A 20,441-nucleotide genomic window follows, 5' to 3' on the forward strand; every position below is an offset into this window, starting at 1 on the left:
AAAATTCCAACATCCCTTGATTTTGACATATATGCTTCTTTAGTACTCCATCTTCAATTTTTTTTTATATATTATAGGTCGATATTTAACTAAACAAGAAATTTAAGAAAGAAAAACATTCCGCACACATACTAAAAATGTCTTAAAATTCATGGCTTTTAACATAGACATTTTCATGGTTACAAAGAGCATGTCAATTGTCATGACAAAGGGCATAATAGGAAATTAATAAAAGTTTTAATATTTTCGAAGATAGAAATTTTCTCATTCCTTTTTTTTTAACAACAAATTATAAAGGAAAGAGTGTCATAGCCAGAGAGCTCCGGCGTCTTTGAGACGAGGGACAAGAGTGCCATTAATATGAGAAGTCATAACTCGATCCATCGGTCCGATTAATTCACCACCTATGAACACTACCGGTATGGCGGGTGAGTTTCCAAGAAGCTTGTAAAGCGCCCTCTCCATCCCTCTTCCATTCGGGTCTTGGTCTAATTCGTACACCATCGGGCTCACACCGAGCTCACAAAACAACATCTTTATTGCATGGCACATGCAACAACTACTCGAGCTAAATATCACCACCGCGCTTCGTGATGCTAGCCTAGCCACCCTCTCCAATGAGTCCGAAAACGATGACCTTTGCCTTGCCCTAGTGTTTTGGTATTGCATTGTCACACTTTTTTTTTGTGTGTGTGTTGATCAATTAGTTGAGCATGCACTAGTATTGGACTATTGGTGATAAAATTAGATGGAAAAAAAATATGATCTTACAAAATGTATACAAGGAATTTGAGTTTTGTGGAATATTGATGAGGAAATATTAGGAAGAAATTCAAGGGTATATATAGTGTTTTTTATTTAATCAAGAGAAAGCGTTTATTTATTGTTTGTTGGTGCATGGGACATATCGAACTAAATTCTTTTGTTGGTGAGAATGTAATTAAATTTAAGACACTTAAAGTGCAATAGCCAATATATAGCCGCAAAAAAACGGTTTGATAAAAAAAGGCTTTAATGGAAGGCGGCAGCTGTGGTATTTATGACTTTAATAAATTATAAACTCAAGGGATTACGTCAATAGCCAAGGTACAAAATAAGTGCGACACAACTTTATTTGTGACCGGTGGTGCTCTTGAGATAACATAATTATCTATTTTGTTTTTGTAATATTGTGAGACATATTTTCAACAAATCTTATATATATATATATATATATATATATATATATATATATATATATATATATATATATATATATATATATATATATATATATATATATATATATATATATATATATATATATATATATATATATATATATATATATATATATATATATATATATATATATATATATATATATATATATATATATATATATATATATATATATATATATATATATATATATATATATATATATATATATATATATATATATATATATATATATATATATATATATATATATATATATATATATATATATATATATATATATATATATATATATATATATATATATATATATATATATATATATATATATATATATATATATATATATATATATATATATATATATATATATATATATATATATATATATATATATATATATATATATATATATATATATATATATATATATATATATATATATATATATATATATATATATATATATATATATATATATATATATATATATATATATATATATATATATATATATATATATATATATATATATATATATATATATATATATATATATATATATATATATATATATATATATATATATATATATATATATATATATATATATATATATATATATATATATATATATATATATATATATATATATATATATATATATATATATATATATATATATATATATATATATATATATATATATATATATATATATATATATATATATATATATATATATATATATATATATATATATATATATATATATATATATATATATATATATATATATATATATATATATATATATATATATATATATATATATATATATATATATATATATATATATATCAAAGAGTAATTGAGTAGTATTTTCACTAAAGCATTGCTTCTTCCTCTTATCATCATCAGAGTACATATATACTTTGATGATATCAAGCAGTACACGTGCATTAATTGTTAAAAATCGAAATGAGTATAAAAGTAAGGGGATAGTCACTCGTAAATAATTTATCTTTTTGGGGGTACAAGTATTCTTTTTCCTAGTATTTTCGAAGTTGGGTCTTATCGTGTTGTCTAACTACTTGTGTTTCAATGTATGAAAGAATTTTATATTTTGTGGTGACAATGATTTTTAGAGAATTAATACTTTTTAGAACTTTTCAATAAATTGGACAAATCCCAAAAATCAAATGCAATAATCTTTCACTTGGAAAGATAGACACACCATTTCTGCAATTTAGCGTCACATTTTGATATTGATAGAAGGAAAAGTGGTATCATTGTAGAATACTCACATTTAGGATTAGAGAAATTAAGGATTTTATTGATGATCAAAATTGTTGAGTACATTCTCCTATTATAGGAAGAGAATTGTATAGTCCTAAGTTAACTATTTTAGAGTCCTACTACAATAACTATTATTAATATAATAATACTACAGTTAAAAATAATCTAATCCTAGTCGTAATCTAATTCTAGTCGACTTCATCCAGTACAAGAATACAAGAATTACTTGATGTATTCATCAATCTTTTTTGTTCCTAGCCTAAAACTGTATAGTTGTTGTGTAAGCTGAAACTCCTTATCTTTTGCTGACTGACAATTAGGTACATGTTTTCTTCTTTCAAAGTGCCTGAGATCCAACTCCTTAGAAACACATCTTTATCTTCCAATCATCAATGTTGCCACTAACTTTTGCATCCATCTCAACCGCTACAATTTTCCCAACAGTCTGTTCAGTGGAACAACTACTTTTAGTTGGTTCATTCTCTGTGATGAGATATGTTAGTCTCATGACCTGAACCAATTGAGATATTTGTGAACTCCATATGAGGTAGTCTGTTAGATTAAGTTTGAGAGAGCAAGCGGCAATGAGTTGGTGAAGTGATGAGGCAGACATATGTTGGTAGAAGGGGCCATTGCAGTTGAACATATGGTTCTTTTTTTCTTCCTTTTTTTGATTAGTACACAGAGATCGGAAGAGATTTTAAGCTCTGATACCATGTAGAATTCTCACGTCTAGGATTAGAGAAATCAAGGATTGTATTGATGATTAAAATTGTTGAGTACATGCTCCTTATATAAGGTGTAGAGTCGTGAATTAACTATACTTAGAGTCCTAGTACAATAATTATTACTAATATAATAATAATGCAATTATAAATAATCTAATCCTAGTCGTAATCTAATCGTAATCAACTTCAGCTAGTACAAGAAGTAGCATCCTAGTCGATATAAGTAGCTTAATCCTAGTGTGACTCTAACTCTGTTGTACACATTGATTGGACTAGGTTGTTCAACATGTTCTATGTCTTCAGTTTCTTTTATCTTTCAAAATCAGAGCATTATGTTTTTGTTAATTGTCTATTTCAATGATAGATCCAAATATGAGCAAGATGACGTTTTTGAATAGTAGCAATTATCATATTTGGAGAGGCAAGATAAAAGATCTTTTATTTATCATGAAAATGCATTTAAATGTGTTCGCTTCTAATAAACTTGAGTTAATCAATGATGATTAAAAATTTGAGCACTTACAGGTTTATGACTATATCATATAATGGGTTGAAGATAATGTTAGAAATGACATTATGAATGATACACATGTTAGAAGTTTATATGATAAGCTTGAGACACTCTTTGCTTCAAAGACTGAGTATAACAAGTTGTTTCTACTGAAACAATTGATGAATATCATATATAAAGAGGGCAATCTTATTTCTGATCATATAAATGATTTTCAGGGTGTCATTGACCAGTTGTCCAAAATAAGTGTAAAATTTGATGAAGAAATACATGGCTTTGACTTTTTAATACTGTGCCAGACTCTTTTGAAACTCTTCAAATTTCTTTGACTAATTATGCTCCCAGTGGTGCTGTAACTATGAAATATGATAAAAGTGGTTTCTTAAATGAAGAGATGAGAAGAAGATCTCAAGACTTATCTTCATTGGTTTTACATTCTGATGTTTTGGTTACTAAAGACATGGAACTAATTTAGAGGTCAAAATGAGAAAGATAAAAGTAAAGGGAAGTCAAAGTTTAAATACAAGAATTTTACATGTGACTGTTGCCACAAAAAAATTGGTATATCAAGAAATATTGATATAAGTACAAGAAATATAAGACAACAAAAGAAAGATGGCGATAATGAAAATCGTGTTGTTATTGTTACTAAGGGTGATCTTCTTGTTGCTTGTGATGAAAATGTCATTAATCTTATTTATGATAAGTCTAGCTAATTTGTGAATTCTGGTACTACTTCACATGTCACACCTAAGAAGGAATTTTTCTCTTCTTACACTTCAAGTAATTTTGAAATGTTGAAAATGGGCAAAGATATTGAGGTTGAGGTAATTGGCATTGGCACCATTTTCTTGGAAAGTAACAATGATTTGAGACTAGTTCTCAACAATGTCAAGCATTCTCCAGTTATTCGCTTGAATTTTATTTCTATAGATAACCTTGATGATGAGGGCTATGTTAACACTATTGGTGCTGGTCAGAGGAATCTTACTAAGGGCTTCAATGATTGTGGCTCGAGGTGAAGTGTTATCTAACTTGTTTGTATTTTAGGGCTCTACTTTTAGAGGCTCGGTATATTTGGTGGAGAATGATACTTCATCAGAGTTATAGCATAGAAGGCTGAGTCATATGAGCGAGAAGGGGATTGATAATTTGGCTGAAAAGAATTTGCTTTCTGGAGTGGAACAAGTAAAGTTGAAGAAATGTGTTCGTTATTTAGCCGGTAAATAGAAAAGTATTTATTTTTAGAGTCATCCACTTTTAAGAAATCTTGATTTTCTGGAGTTGGTATATTCTGATTTGTGTGATCCTATTAAAGGTAAGATCTCATGGTGTGCACTTTACTTTGTGACTTTTATTGATGATCATTATCACAAATTTAGGGTATTCTATTTGAAGTCCAAGATCAAGTACTTGATGTGTTCAAGAATTTTCAGGCCTTGATTGAGAGACAAATCGGGAAAATAATTGAAATGCATCTTTTCAGATAATGGTGGTGCATATATTGATCTTTTTGATAAAAATTGTAGAGAGCAGGGTATGCGATATCAGAAAACTATTCCAAAAGCTCCTCAGCTAAATGGTTTAGTAGAAAGGATGAACATAACTTTAATTAAGAGGGTTAGATGTTTGTTTTCAAATGCTAAGCAATCAGATTCCTTTTAGAAAGAAGCACTAAATACGGCTACCTATATCATCAATTTATTTCTCTACTATTGCTTTGAATGGTGATATCCCTGACATATTTTGATCTGATAAGAATGTCTCTTATGATCATCTAAAGTATTTGGGTGTAAAACCTCTATGCATGTTCCTAAGGATGAGAGGTCAAAGTTGGATGTTAAAACTAGGAATGTATCTTTGTTGGTTATGATTATGATAAATTTGATTATCATTTCTATGATCCAGTTAAGAAGAAACTTGTTAGAAACTGTGATATTGTGTTCTTTGAAGATCTTGACAAAGTTGAGAAAGTTAATTCTCAGAGTAATGAGAGCTCAGTTGATGTTCATCAAGTTTTTTTGCCTATTGCACCTGAAGAAAATCAAGTTGATAATGAAGATGGTGATCATATTCAGAATGATCGGTATGATGTTGATGCATCAATGCAAGATGATGTAGTTGATCAACAACCAACTTTATTTATGTTTCAGAGAGTTCTCTCAAAATAATTACTAAATGAAAAATACCTCATCTCATTATTTTTCCAATGATTATGTACTCTTAACCGACGGGGGAGAACTTGAGAGTCTTGAAGAGGTCATGAAAAGTGAAGAAACAGAAATGTGATTTGATGCTATCGAAGATGAAATCAAGTCTCTACATAATAATCATACCTTTGATTTGGTTAAGCTACCTAAAGACAATAAAGCTTTGAAAAACAGATGAATTTTCAAGGTGAAACATGAAGATGACAACTCAATTCCACGGTACAAGGCTAGACTAGCTGTGAAGGAGTTTAAGTAGAAAAAAAGAAGTTGATTGTGATGAGATATTCTCTCTGATTGTGAAGATGTCATATGTTCATGTGGTTTCAAGCTAGGATGCAATTCTAAATTTAGAGATTGAGCAAATGAATACTAAAACTATTTTTCTCCATGTCGATTTAGATAAAGAATTTATATGGAGAAGGTTTTGAAGTCAAGAAAAAAAAGAATGATGTTTGCAAATTAAAGAAGAACTTATATGGTATAAAACAAGCTTTGAGACAATGGTACAAAAAAATTGATTCTTTTATGAGTCAGTAGGGCTTCAAGAAAACTTCTTCCGACCATTGTGTTTTTGAGCAAAAATTCTTTGATGGTAACTGTATCATTATTTTGCTTTATGTGATGACATGCTTCTTGTTGGTCAAAGATTAAAAGGTTGACTCAAGAGTTGAATGAGTCCTTTGCTACGAAAGATTTGGGATCATCAAGGCAAATTTTTGGCATGCAGATCGTCCGCCAAAAAGTTATGATTATCACAAGAGATGTTTATTTAGAAAGTAATTTGCAAATTCATAAAGTACTTCGTAGGTTCAAAGGGGAAAAAGCTAAAGTTGTCAATACACCTTTTGCTATGCACTTTAAATTGAGCACTAAGTTTTGTCCTTCCAGTGATGGCGAGAAGGAAGATATGAAAAAGGTTCCTTATGCTTCAGTTGTTGATACTTTGATGTATGCAATGATGTGTACAAGATCAGATATTGCTCATATTGTTTTCTTTCTAATCCAGGAAGAGAGCATTGGAATATTGTAAAGTGGATTATGAGATATGTTTGTGGAACTTCTAGTCTGAGTTTGTGTTTTGGGACAAAAAAATCTATTTTCTTTGGTTACACTAATTTAGATATTGGTGATGTTGATACTCATAAGTTACTTCAAGATACTTGATTACTTTTGCAGGACCTGTGCCTTGGCAATCAAAATTGCAACAATATGTTGCTTTATCTATTACAGAAGCTGAGTTTATTGTTGTTGTTAAAGCTTGTAAAGAGTTAATCTGGATGAATAGATTTTTGGGGGAACTTGATTGTGTTCAAGAGATGTATGTGCTTTATTGCGACAGTCAAAGTTCTATTCACCTTGGCAAGAATTCTAGATTTCATGATCGATCTAAACACACTGATGTGAAATATCATTGGATTCGAGATGTGTTGAATTCTAAGTTTTTTGAACTTATAAAATTCCATACTGATGATAATGATTCCGACATAATGATTAAAGCTTTGTCAAGAGGGAAGTTTGAAGAATATTGCATGATCATCGGGATGACGGTCTCCTCCACATAGTCGGGAGGGGGAGAATTGTTGGATTTTGGATTATTTTTTCCCCCCTTTCTATGTGGGTAAATATAAATCTAATTTTGACTAACCCACTTTTGTTCATAAGCTCAATACTTTATGGTGCATATGTAAGACATCTTTTAGGTCTTATTTTAAAAGAAATAAAAAGAGAGATCAGCGTGCAACCACAACAAGAGAGAAAAGTGAGAAAAGAGTACAGATTTTTGTTCCCCTATTTTCAGCCTTAGCAGCCACTTTCAAATCACGATTTCCGTTTCGTTTCTTGTTCGATTGAGCTAATTTTTTGACAGCTCATTTCCTTTAAACTTAATCTTTGATTGGGAACTGAGAGTGGTGGTTTTGGAGCTCTGTAGCTCTAGATTTTATCTCGTGAACAAAAGTTGTGTTTTGGTGATTTTACTCATTTTTACTTCTCTAGTTTTTGGTGCTATCTTCTAGAAGTTGTTGCTCATTATTTGACACTTATTTGTTGGTCATTTTGGAGAACACATTTGTAACTCTTGTTGATTATAATGTAGCTTTTGTCCCCGTAATTTTTACTCTTCACTCCGAAAAAGTTTTCCACGTAATCTTGATGTCTCGTGTTGTTGATTTATATTTGCTTGTCTTGTTTGCTTTTGGTTATATGCTTGCTGCCCCAAACAATGTTTGAGCTTGAATTTGTTGTCGGTTCAAATAGAAGATAAAGTTTATAGTTGAATTTTGTTCCTTTATTGCCATGTCATACACCTTTGTTTGTGCTCGTCTTTCCCAACGTACCACATATTCAAACTGTGCTTTTGCTCAATATTACTTTATACAATTATTTAATCATAAAAATAATATGAGAAGCAAATCATAAACTTGACTTAATTTTCTATAACATAGATAAATAAAGAGAAAACGTTACTCCCTCCGTCTATTTTTATTTGTCATGTTGTACTTTTCGAAAGTTAATTTGACTAATTTTAAAATTTAAATTAGATTACATTAATTCAATATTTTAAACAACAAATTTAGATATTCAAAAAATATACGAAAAGTACTATAAATTGTAATTTTTTGAATATCAATATGATGAAAAAATACATCAGAAAATATTAATCAAAATTTTATAATTTAACTCAAAAAATGGAATTATAACAATTAAAAGTGGACGAAATATAAAAAATATTTTTAGGAGTAGTGTGTAGAGGCTGTACTGGCTGCTGGCTGCTGGCATTTGTGCTACTACTCCTATTTAATAGGATTACATATTATTCACTTTTGTCGTTTCGAATTTATTAGCCCAAATAGTTACTCTTCTGCGCATGCTGGCATACTACTGATACTAGTGTACATACAAGAGATATAAATTTACGGAAAATAGAATTTACAAGACAGATTTTTGGCACGAAATGACATGAGCAACAAAAATCAGGTATTTTTGTAATTTTGGTGAAAAGTTAAGGATATTTAGGTAAATTTATTTATTTCGTGTACCTAAATTACCCTCAAAAGTAAAACCACTTTTAATACTTTTAAGAAAAAAATTATTATGTGTGAGGCACACTTATTACGTGTCAGACAATACTTGTATGAGATCCTTTCATATTTTGCCAGGTGAAAATTGGGTCCCACTAAAAAGAAGAAGCTAAAAGGCTCCATTTCTTTATTATTTTTCTCCAATTCCATATCTTCTTCTTCTTTTCCGTTTCTTTTTGTAATTTTATTATTTTTCGTATTAATTAGTTTATTTATCAAATGCTGAAATTTAATTATTTTTAGTAGAATTAGCTGTGATTTAGTTTAGTTAATTTTTTTATTAAATAAATTAATTTGATTTTTGAAATGTTGAAATTAAGTCAATTTTTTTTATCACTTTAATTTTTTTTATTTTTTTTTCTATTTGGTTTTGGTCGATAATTTGATTTTTCAAACGTTGAAATTAAGTCAAATTAATTCAGTCAATTTTTTTATCACTTTATTTTTTTTATTTTTTTTTCTATTTGGTTTTGGTCGATTAGAATATATATGATAATGTAAGAAATTGATCTAATTATATATAGGGTCCTTCAAAAAAATGTATGCATTATCTAAGAATTTAATTATTTCTAAGAAATATGATAAATTCGTTCCAACGATTTTATTTTTTTACAAAAAGTTAAAAATTTAGTTGTGATATACTATGTCTTGATGATGCTTGATTTAAATAAAAATAATCAATTAAAAAGACATAAGTTATTTTGAACATGAAAATTCATTCTTGACATTCTTAAAATAAATATATAAATTAAAATATGAAGTAAATGCAAATAACTTGATTATTATAAAGAGAAATACATGAATAGAACAAAGAATTTTTTTTTAAAAATATTTATAACATTTTTTTAATTTTAAAAAAATTTATATATGATGAAAAAAGTTATATTAAAAAAATCAATGTATAATCTTTTATAAACAAACACAAAACAAAATATCTAAATTCTCATATTTCGTATATATCATTCTATAAAATACGTACAGAAAAATAAAAGGTTCAAGAAATTAATACGCAAAATTTTACGATTTTTTTATTTGTAATTTTATTACCTTCAATTTCTTCCATTTCGTTCAAAAATTAATTCAAAATTTTCTCGCCACATTTCACTTTATTTTTTCTCTTCAAATAAATAATACCGTAAAATATGCATATTAGACATTTTGGGCAAGTCTTAAAAATTCTTTATAACTCTGACAAATGAAGTAACGTAGAGGAGGAAAAAAGAAAGTCGAAGGAATTTTTTTAAAAATGAATGAAAAAGAGTAAGAAGATGAAAGAAAATGAAATAGTTAAGGTATGGGTCCCATTTGTACATTTGGCAGCCAATAAAAGCCTCATACAAGTGGTTTTCTTTTTTGGAGGGAAATACAAGTGGTTTTGGAGCCAAAGGGACATTTTCGTCATTTACTCATGTCATGGCAATTCGTGTCAAAATTCTGTCTTGCCAATTAGCAGTGCTCATAAATTTAATGATGGAAATGGTACTTACTGCTATATTGAGATCGATTGGATCCATTATTAGAAAATCGTCATTTTTCGATTGATGTTATTGTTGAAGCGGTTCAAATATATTAGTGGTCTAAAATTAAATATAAATTGAAGTCTTAAAAAATTATTTTAAAAAATTAAGTTTATTATATTTAAGTCATTTAGTTTTTTCTTTTAAGAGAATATTCTAGATTTGTCAATCTTTTAATAATTCTCTTCTTTATATGAAAAATGACGGAATCAAAATTTTTATTAAGTCAACCGAATATGTTAAGAGGTGTCAATTAAATCAAATTCTAACTTATAACATAATTTTCCGACGAAGTAGTGTCGCTTGGCACCTCTCCGCCCTATTGTAGTCGTACGTTCGTACGTTTCCGACTATGTTACAGTGGATAATTTTGTCAACTATTTATGTTAGGTTATTAGAGTAATATATATCAAGGATTATTGTTAATTTCAATCAATTCCTCTAAATTCAACCATCCAAATTGTAGAAAAAGAGGAATGGACTAAATGTATGGTCAGGCACTAACCAGATTGCCACAATAATACTATTAGGTATATTACCAGATATTTCTAACTTTACCTAACCTAACTACTACTATTAAAGCTCATTAAATTAAACAAGCAAAAAATCCCTTGATCTTGACATGCTTCTTTTAGTAATAATCCACCATCTACTTCATATGATACGTCGATATTTAGCTAAACATGAAATTTAAAAAACAAAAATATTCGATTGAAAATTCGTGACCTTAAATATATCATTACATTTTATGTTTATGGAGAGCATGTCATGACTAAGGACAAAATAGGAAGTTAATTAAAAGTTACAATATATTCGAAAATAGAAGAATATGATCATTCATTTTTCTTAACAGACTAAAAATGAAAGATTGTTACAGCCAAAGAGCTCCGGCTTCTTTGAGAAGTGGTACAAGAGTGCCATTAATATGAGAAGCCATAACTCTATCCATCGATCCGATTAGTTCACCACCTATGAACACAACCGGTATGGCCGGTGAGTTGCCAATAAGCTTGGAAAGCGCCCTCTCCATCCCTTTTCCATTAGGGTCTTGGTCTAACTCGTACACCATCGGGCTCACCCCGAGCTCACAAAACAACCTCTTCATTGCATGGCACATGCAACAACTACTCGAGCTAAATAACACCACCGCACTTCCTGATGCTAGCCTAGCCACCCTCTCCAACGAGTCCGAAGACGATGACCTTTGCCTTGCCCTAGTGTTTTGATATTGCATTGTCACAATTTATTTTTTTGTATGTGTGTTGAGATCAATTAGTTGTGCATGCACTAGTATTGGTAATAAAATTAGATGGAAAAAATTAAAATATGATTTTACAAAAGGTATTTAAGGAATTTGAGTTTGTTGGAATGATGAGGACATATGAAAGAAATTCAAGGGTATATATAGTGTCCTAAGATAAAGGGATTATTTATTGTCGTTTGGTGCATGAGATATATCGAACTAAATTCTTTTGTTGGTAAATAGTACTCCCTTTGTTTGTTTTCAATCATAGTAGTTCATTATTGACTTATTATCGAAATTAAAAAGCAGTAAATAATTTTACAAAATTACTTTTAAATATAAATCATCTATTATTAAAAAAAAAATAGTATTTAATAATAAGGATAAAATAGTCCCAAAATAATAAATTATTTATTAAATTTATAAATTAAATAAATATTACTCCATATGTCCCTAATTACTTGTCCACTTTTGAATTGACACACCTATTAAGAAATCAATTAATGACATTGTGAGTTTACCATTTTACCCCTATTACTTATGAAGTGGATGAAAAGTTCTACCTTTTTCAAACTAATAGAAACAACTATAAAAGGAAAAATGAATAAATAATTAGGAACGAATGAAGTATTAAATATCTCAAAATATAGTAAAAATGAACGAAGCAAGTACTTATATCATTAAAATAAAGACGCTAAAAAGTGTGTGTATATAGCCGAAAAAAAAGGTTTGAGAAAAGAGCCTTTAATGGAAAGCGGCGGCTGTGGTGTTTATGTCTTTAAAATAATAAATAAACTCAAAAGCATTACGTCAATAGCCAAGGAGTACATTTTTACCTACCTATCAATTAATTTAATTAATTTTTAAAAATTGAATTAATTTAATATTTAACTTTTAGATATTTGAAATTATATTTAAAAAAATTATAAGTTGTAATTTATGTCATATTAATATAATAAAAATATATCTTAAAATATTAATTAAAATTCATGTAATTTAACTTTCAAGTAGATACTAACAGAGAGAGTAAGTGACTATTGATATAAAAAAAAAAAAAGATACTAAAATATTTTACGAAGATATTAATCATATCAAAAGATATGTATTTTAATTTAGATAAGTGTATTTTTATCCTTTCAAACACATTTTCACTTTCTAAGGTGAATAAATTTCCTAAGAAATATCTTCAAACTAAAAACATTGAGTAGTTAATATGGACAAGAAAGAGTGTTACTTATGCTATATTCCTTCCGTCTAATAATAATTATCCATCTATTATTTTGGGATGACCAAAAATATTTATTCACTTTATGAAATCAATGATTTTTATATTTAGTTCCTAATTACTTTTATTATTAATTATAGTCATTTCTCTATTATATTTTTTAAGATATTGTATTTATTATATTCAAAGAGTGATACTAAAATTATCTTTTTATTTATAATTTCTTTAAAAATATATTAAATCAATAGTGGACAAGTATTGTTAGACAGAAAGAAAATTAAGTTCATTAATTAGCAACTTGGAGTCTTTTACACAAATTTGATTGCTTTTCATTACACCTTCTTTCTATTTCTTCAATTACATAATTAGATGAGTGATATTTGTCATATCTAAAATTTAAAGATTTAGATTAAATTAATTTAAGAAAACTTTTAATCATAATTAAAAGACAAATTAGAAAAAAACTAACCAATTTTATAAGAAAATTCTCTATCTTCCACAAAATTTAACCTCTCATTAGTAACTAAAGGTGCCACGTGTATAAAAAAAAGATGTGATAAAAGTCATTAGAGAGTAATAAATTGATAGTACAATGTATAGGTTATGCGGCATTTATTGAAAGGGGGACACGATACAAACTTCACGTGTCGTTTTTATTTTTATCTCTAGAAACGGTAACATATTGAGCCACGGCTCTTTCTAACAACACATCAAGTCATCACCCAACGTTGTCTCAGATGTTCGAATATCTCGTTCTCTTTAAGAAGATTTAAGTTTGTTGATATAATTTAATATCACCAATAGTTATATTCTTAACTTGTTCCCTCTAAAACAGAATGGTCTAATAACGTCATATAACTTAAACAACTTCAGATTAGTTAAAGCGTTCAAATTCCACACAAAAAAACATTTTCCTTTAATATATAGTTACTCACTTTTGTATAGTAAATTAGTTGAAGACGTAAGGTCTGTTTGGATAGCCCACCAGGTAATTGGAATTTGTGTAATCACTAGGATAGTAACAAACATAGTAATCACGATGACCCGTTTGTTTGCCACAGTGTAATAACAAGTATACTGGTTGCACATGTGTAATCATAAGGTTATATTGAATTTTAAAAAATAAAAATTAATTATCTAAAATTAAAATTTTATATTAGACAAATAAAGACTTTTGTAAATGATATTAAATTGAATATTTAAGACATGTATTGTCTTTTGAAAATATATTAATTAATAAACATATGTTCTTAACTAATATTATAAAAAATTATTGATTTACATTTTTAAAATTATTATAATTTAATTAAATCTATATATAATATAAAGCTAGATAAAAGAAAAGTGATGTGGCGCCTCTCTTTGGCCAATGATTCTATTTATCTTTTTTTTCCCTCATTTTTTGACATTTTTTTTTATTTTTATTTTTTATTATTATTGTATAAAAATGAATGAGTCAATTACTACTCCATTTATTCATATTCTTTAATATAAAAACTTAATTGTCTTTATTTGTGGAAACTCTCATGACTTTTGATAATCATAAATGACAATTCATGTTAATAGTCATGCTCATGATATCTTTTGATATTTCATATTATGTCCTATAAATAGAGGCATTAGAAATTTTGATACAAAAGAAATGATCAAATTTATATGTATAGTAGAACTAGGGATTAACTAGATGAAGTCATCTCATATTTTTGGTCAAGAATCTCAATCTTTTATTTATAACTTTATAAAATAGTATTCTATAGCTTATATATTGTTTTCAATTTTTTTTTTTTTTACTTATATGATGTTTGATTATTTTATTGCGGGTGCTTTTTTTGTTGTTGAATGGAAAATATATCATCTTTTTCATGACATTTGATAAACAAATAGAATTTCAATATAGTAATTTAATGGAAAAAATCTAAATCCACTCTCGTAAGATTATTGACAGAAATGTATAATTATTATTTTTATTTAAATGTAAGTAGTACTTTTTATTACTTGAGTTTTATTGTAAGAACTTGACAAGAATTTCAAGTAAAGCAAATTTTATATCAAAAGTTTCGTGTGAATTGGTAAAAAGTCATTTTTTTAGGGCGGATTTTTTAAGTATACAAATTAACAATTGTATTTACACCAACATAGCAATACTTTTTTTCCCAATTATATAGCAATACTTTTTTTTTCAAAAGTAGAATTTAAATTTAAAAAAAAAAGATTTTCCAAATCAGCCATGCTTATCCCACTTCCCATAAATTTCTCCAATAATTTTACCTTCCCTAATTTATTCAAATATGCTATATATTATCTCCCATAAATAGAGGTTTCCTACCAAAAACATAACTCCTTTCTCAAAAATCGGCCAAACAAAGAACGATTATTGAAAAAACTGCATACCAATAATTTCTCAATTCTAATTCAACACAACGGGCGATGGGACTCAGCATGTAATTATATAAAAATAATTCTCATGATTATTTTATTACGTGGTTGAATTTGTATTTTTCACAAATATCTATTTTGTTACTTTTTGGTAGTTATTCGTTTTTGTTTATTTTGTCAATTTTGGTGTAAATTAATTCATACAATTTGGTTGATGTTCGGGATCGTCCAAATTTTGGTGTAATTTCAACAATTTCATATGATTTTGTTGTACACTGATGTGTAAAATTTGTTTTTTTGTTAAAATTTAGGTTTAATTGGTATGATGTGTGCCGTGTGGTAGCAAATAATTTATATCAATAAGTTTGCAATATGTATTTCTGTATTTGTTTAGGTATGTGATCTGGTATAATTGTCACTAATAGCTGACACCAAACAAATAGACTGATGCATGATTTGGTGTATTGTTTGGTCAAATTTATATTATCTTACATATGAACGTATATTAAAGTGAGTGTAATAATAAATAATTTGGTGTAATTGGTGGTGTCAAAAACTACAAGTTTGACGATCTATGGTATATAATTAGAACCTCGTAATAAACTTATGGTACATATTTTAGTGAATTTTAAGTATGTGAATTGGTGTAAATAATAATGTGAAAAATAATTCGTACATTTACTGATGGTAACCTGATAAAATCATAAATTTTAAAAATTGGTTTAAGGGTATGTAATCTTTGACTGTTTTTTTTACGTTTATTATATGGTTAAAATATTGGTAAAATACTTTGGTATTTCTTTGGCTGTTTTTTAAAGATAATTAAATGGTTAAAATTTTAGTAAATACTTTGGTATTTCAATAAATGGCTATATACCAACGAAAATCAATGTATAAACAAATCTAAATAGTTTGATGACTGTAGTAAGTAATTTTGAAAGTTCCTTTTAATATTAACAAAGAATTTGTTATTTTAAACAGGCAATTACGTGGATTACAATATTGAAGGAGTTATGTATGATCCAACCACCAAATACGAAGGCTTGATTACAGCTATATCTTCATAATTGGGAGTGGACACAACAATTTATCATTTGGAACTAAGGTATTTCGTGAGTGGTCCATCTCCACCAATGAAGATACATAACGATAATGGAGTGCAAGTTTATTTCGACCAAAAGAGATGCAATTCAGATTTCTTTTCAAAATATCCTTTATGTGTGACATGTGTGGACAAAGCTATGGAATCCATTGAGTACCAAACAAATGTCTAAACAACACGTCAACATATTTTGGGATCCAACACACTATGTTTGACTAACATGAATCCAATTTTGGAATGTTATATTGAAGAATCTGAAGGAACTGAAATAATTTCAAATCCTCAACACTATTTGGTGGCCGAGGATCAAGTTTATATAAACAAGCAAACAATATCGGAAGTTATGAAGCGATATGCATTTCTAAGAGAGTTTTGTTTCGTTGCAAAAAGATCAAGTCCTACCTGGTGAGTTATTATATATGTTGATTTTAAAAATTATCAATATATTTTAACAACTTACCATGTATTAAATATGCATGAGTTTTTGCAGTTACTATCTAAAGTGTGGTACAGAAAACTGTTCATGGGTTTTTAAATCCTCATGTTTAAATAATTCAAAGTTATTCAAAGTGAGGAAATTCTATGATACACATTCTTGTCCATTGAAGGACCGGATTCAATCAAAGCGACAATCAACAAGTGGTGTGCTTGGGGCAATGTTGGTTGAAAAGTATGTCGATCTGAAGACCGTTTACACACCAACAGACATACAAGCAGACATGCTAAGGATACATGGTATTTCATTAACATACATGCAAGCATGGAGAGGTAAAAAAAAAGCTTTCGAGACATTAAGAGGTGACCCTGCCGAATCATATGGAAAAATTCCAACATATCTATATATATTGGAGAAGACATATCCAGGGACAATTGTGAATTATAAAAAAACAGATGAAAATCATTTTTTATATTCATTTACAGCACTTGATGCAAGTATAAGAGGCTGGGAGTATTGTCGACCAATAGTAGTCGTGGATGGTACACATTTAAAATCAACATACGAAGGCACAATGTTGATAGCTAGCACATTAGATCCAGGAGGTACTGTTTATACCATTACCGCAACTAGATTGATTTGTTTTTATATATAATCAATATATGTTGTATTTATTTTGAAGATATTTGTTGTATAGGTCACATCTTGCCGCTTGCATACAGAATAGTTGATTCAGAAAATGATGATTCATGGTTATGGTTCTTTGAGAATTTTAAAAATGCATTCGGTGAAAGGGAAGATATGTGCTTTGTTTCTGATAGAAATAAGAGCATTTGGAATGCTACTGCAACTGTTTATCCCGAATTCAGACATTACGCATGCATATACCATCTATGGACCAATTTACTAAAGAAAACATACAGAGATACAGAAGAGGTTAGAACATTATTCTTCAGTTTAGCAAAAGCTTACACTGTTCAAGAGTTTGATGAATTGATGACAAGGATGGATCAAATTAATCCAAAATACCGTGCTTATTTACAAAAAGCAAATTATGAGAAATGGTCACGTGCACATTCACCAGTAAAAAGGACTTGGACACTAACAAATAACATTGCAAAGTCACTAAATAACGCTATTATTGTTGGAAGAAGGTTACCAGTGGTACCATTGTTGGAATTTGTTAGAAAAACAATTGAAGCTTGGAATGATAAACACAACGAAGAAGGTAGAAATACTACAACAACCTTGACAAGTAAATACAATGAAATGTTGGAGGACAATAGAAATTTTATCTCATTCGAATGCTTGTAAGTATTAACAATTCTCTACTATGCATATTATGTTTTGGTTTTATTTATTGATAATGCATGCTCTTAAATGAAGGTACGCGCATCAACAATACACCTTCATACCATTACAGATGGTGCAAAGAGGTTTACAGTATGTCTGAATACACAAATGTGTAGTTGTGACAGATTTCAACATGATGAGATCCCTTGTAGTCATGCACTTGCAGCAATTAGACATAGGAATAAACATTGCGATGATTATTGTTCAGCTTATTATAGTAATAAGAATTATCAAGATACATATGCAATACCAATTGAACCCTTGCCTTGCGAAAGCACTTGGGAAGCTTGATCACATGTCTTGGAAGAGGTAGTATTACCCACCAATTACAAGAAAGCAACCAGGCAGACCTCCAAAAAATGATCGCAAAAAGGGATACACCGAAGGAGAGGGGAAGAAGAGGAAAGTAACCTGTAGTGAATGTGGTATAGTTGGGCATAACAAGAAGACTTAGCCCAAAAAAAAACTCATGATAATTAGCTTTGTGATATTTTTGTTGTTATTTTACTTTGCTAGTTATACAGTTGAACTATATTACTTTTATTAGATGTACTGTTTTTTAATTGCATTACCTTATTTCAAAGTTGATTACTTTTTGTTATCTTATTCATATTTTTGAATACATAGTTGTTATAAATGGTTGTATATAGTAGATATCATAAACTCTTTTGGATTACGTGTTGTCACATATCCAGAAATATTGATAAAAAATTAACTTATTAGATGATATTATGCTGTTGATTTGATATGGTAAATAAGCCAAATTCTTGGTAAAATTATGATAAATAAGAACAAATTTATGGTAAAAATAAAGGATCATAAGAATTGTGTATTTAGTAAAACAAATGTTTGCAGTTTACCAACCTAAAATAATAAATTGAAAAGTAATAAATGTGATATTCTTGTTACAACTGGTACATATCTTGGTATAAATGATGGTATATATAAAAACCAAATGTCATAATGATGATGGTATATTATCTTACATATAAACATACGTAAATTAAAATGAGTGCATTAATAAATTATTTGGTGTAATTGGTGGTGTAAAAAACTACAAGTTTGACGATCTATGGTATATAATTAGAACCTCGTAAATCAAAATATGGTACATATTTTAGTGTATTTTAAGTATATGAATTGGTGTAAATAATAATATGAAAAATATTTTCAACATTTATTGATGATAACTTGATAAAATCATAAATTTTAAAAATTGGTTTAAGGGTATGTAATCTATGACTGTCTTTTTTTTTAAAGTTTATTAAATGGTTAAAATATTGATAAAATACTTTGGTATTTCTTTGACTGTTTTTTTAAGATCATTAAATGGTTAAATTTTTGGTAAAATACTTTGATATTTCAATAAATGGCTTATGACTACAATCTTGGTTAACACTGAAACAAAAACAAAAAACACTATGCTAAAGAAAAAAATTGATTTACATATGAAAGAAAAAAAGTATCAAACTGGGTAAACACATTGGTATGTATACCAACCTGCAACTTTGAAAGAAATCCAATCGATCATATACAAGCATTTAATATAATTTTTCAATAATGATAAACCCAATTTATACCTAAATTTATACCAAACTCATACATGTACAAACCAAACTCACACTATAAATTTATCACAAAATTTAATAAAAAAAACAACCAAATAAATGCATAATCACATAAAAAAGACAATATCCAACGAACTCAATACCATAAACGCAACTAAAGTACTATCCAAAATTACAAAAGAGATTCAAAAGCATAAAACATTCATGAAATTTTGTCTTAAGAAATGACACTTTTTACTCCTTGACCCTCCGATTTGACCGACCACCTTGGTTAGAAGCTTCATCTTCACTAACAGATTCGGTATCAATTTTCATCTTTCCATATTCCCACAGTAATGCTCCAAATCTCAATCGAAGATTTTCAACATTTAAACCCGACATAGATACGTTTCTATCTCCACGACACACATATTCAGCAAAAGCACAGGTATACAGACCACAATTCCTATAAATATTACCCAATCAGCATAATTAGTACAATACATAGTATAATCAACAACAAAAAAGCCACATTATACTTACGTTGAATTGTCGCATTGTTGTGGGATGTTTTCACGATTACCATATACCAA

At 28.2% G+C, this 20,441-nt stretch overlaps 2 protein-coding genes across 2 annotated transcripts; both read right to left on the bottom strand.

Moving 5' to 3' along the window:
* Positions 1-306: 306 nt before the first annotated feature.
* LOC102578615 (glutaredoxin-C1-like) lies at positions 307-734 on the bottom strand. The gene has a single exon (XM_006363722.2). The coding sequence runs from the start codon at positions 667-669 to the stop codon at positions 307-309; it is 363 nt and encodes a 120-aa protein (XP_006363784.1). The 5' UTR covers positions 670-734.
* Positions 735-11,437: 10,703 nt separating this feature from the next.
* LOC102604935 (glutaredoxin-C1-like) lies at positions 11,438-11,901 on the bottom strand. Its single transcript, XM_006363718.2, has one exon. The coding sequence runs from the start codon at positions 11,798-11,800 to the stop codon at positions 11,438-11,440; it is 363 nt and encodes a 120-aa protein (XP_006363780.1). The 5' UTR covers positions 11,801-11,901.
* Between the last annotated feature and the right edge of the window lie 8,540 nt (positions 11,902-20,441).

Source organism: Solanum tuberosum, unplaced genomic scaffold (assembly GCF_000226075.1).
Source record: "Solanum tuberosum cultivar DM 1-3 516 R44 unplaced genomic scaffold, SolTub_3.0 scf00457, whole genome shotgun sequence".
In the NCBI taxonomy this organism is placed as follows: domain Eukaryota; kingdom Viridiplantae; phylum Streptophyta; class Magnoliopsida; order Solanales; family Solanaceae; genus Solanum; species Solanum tuberosum.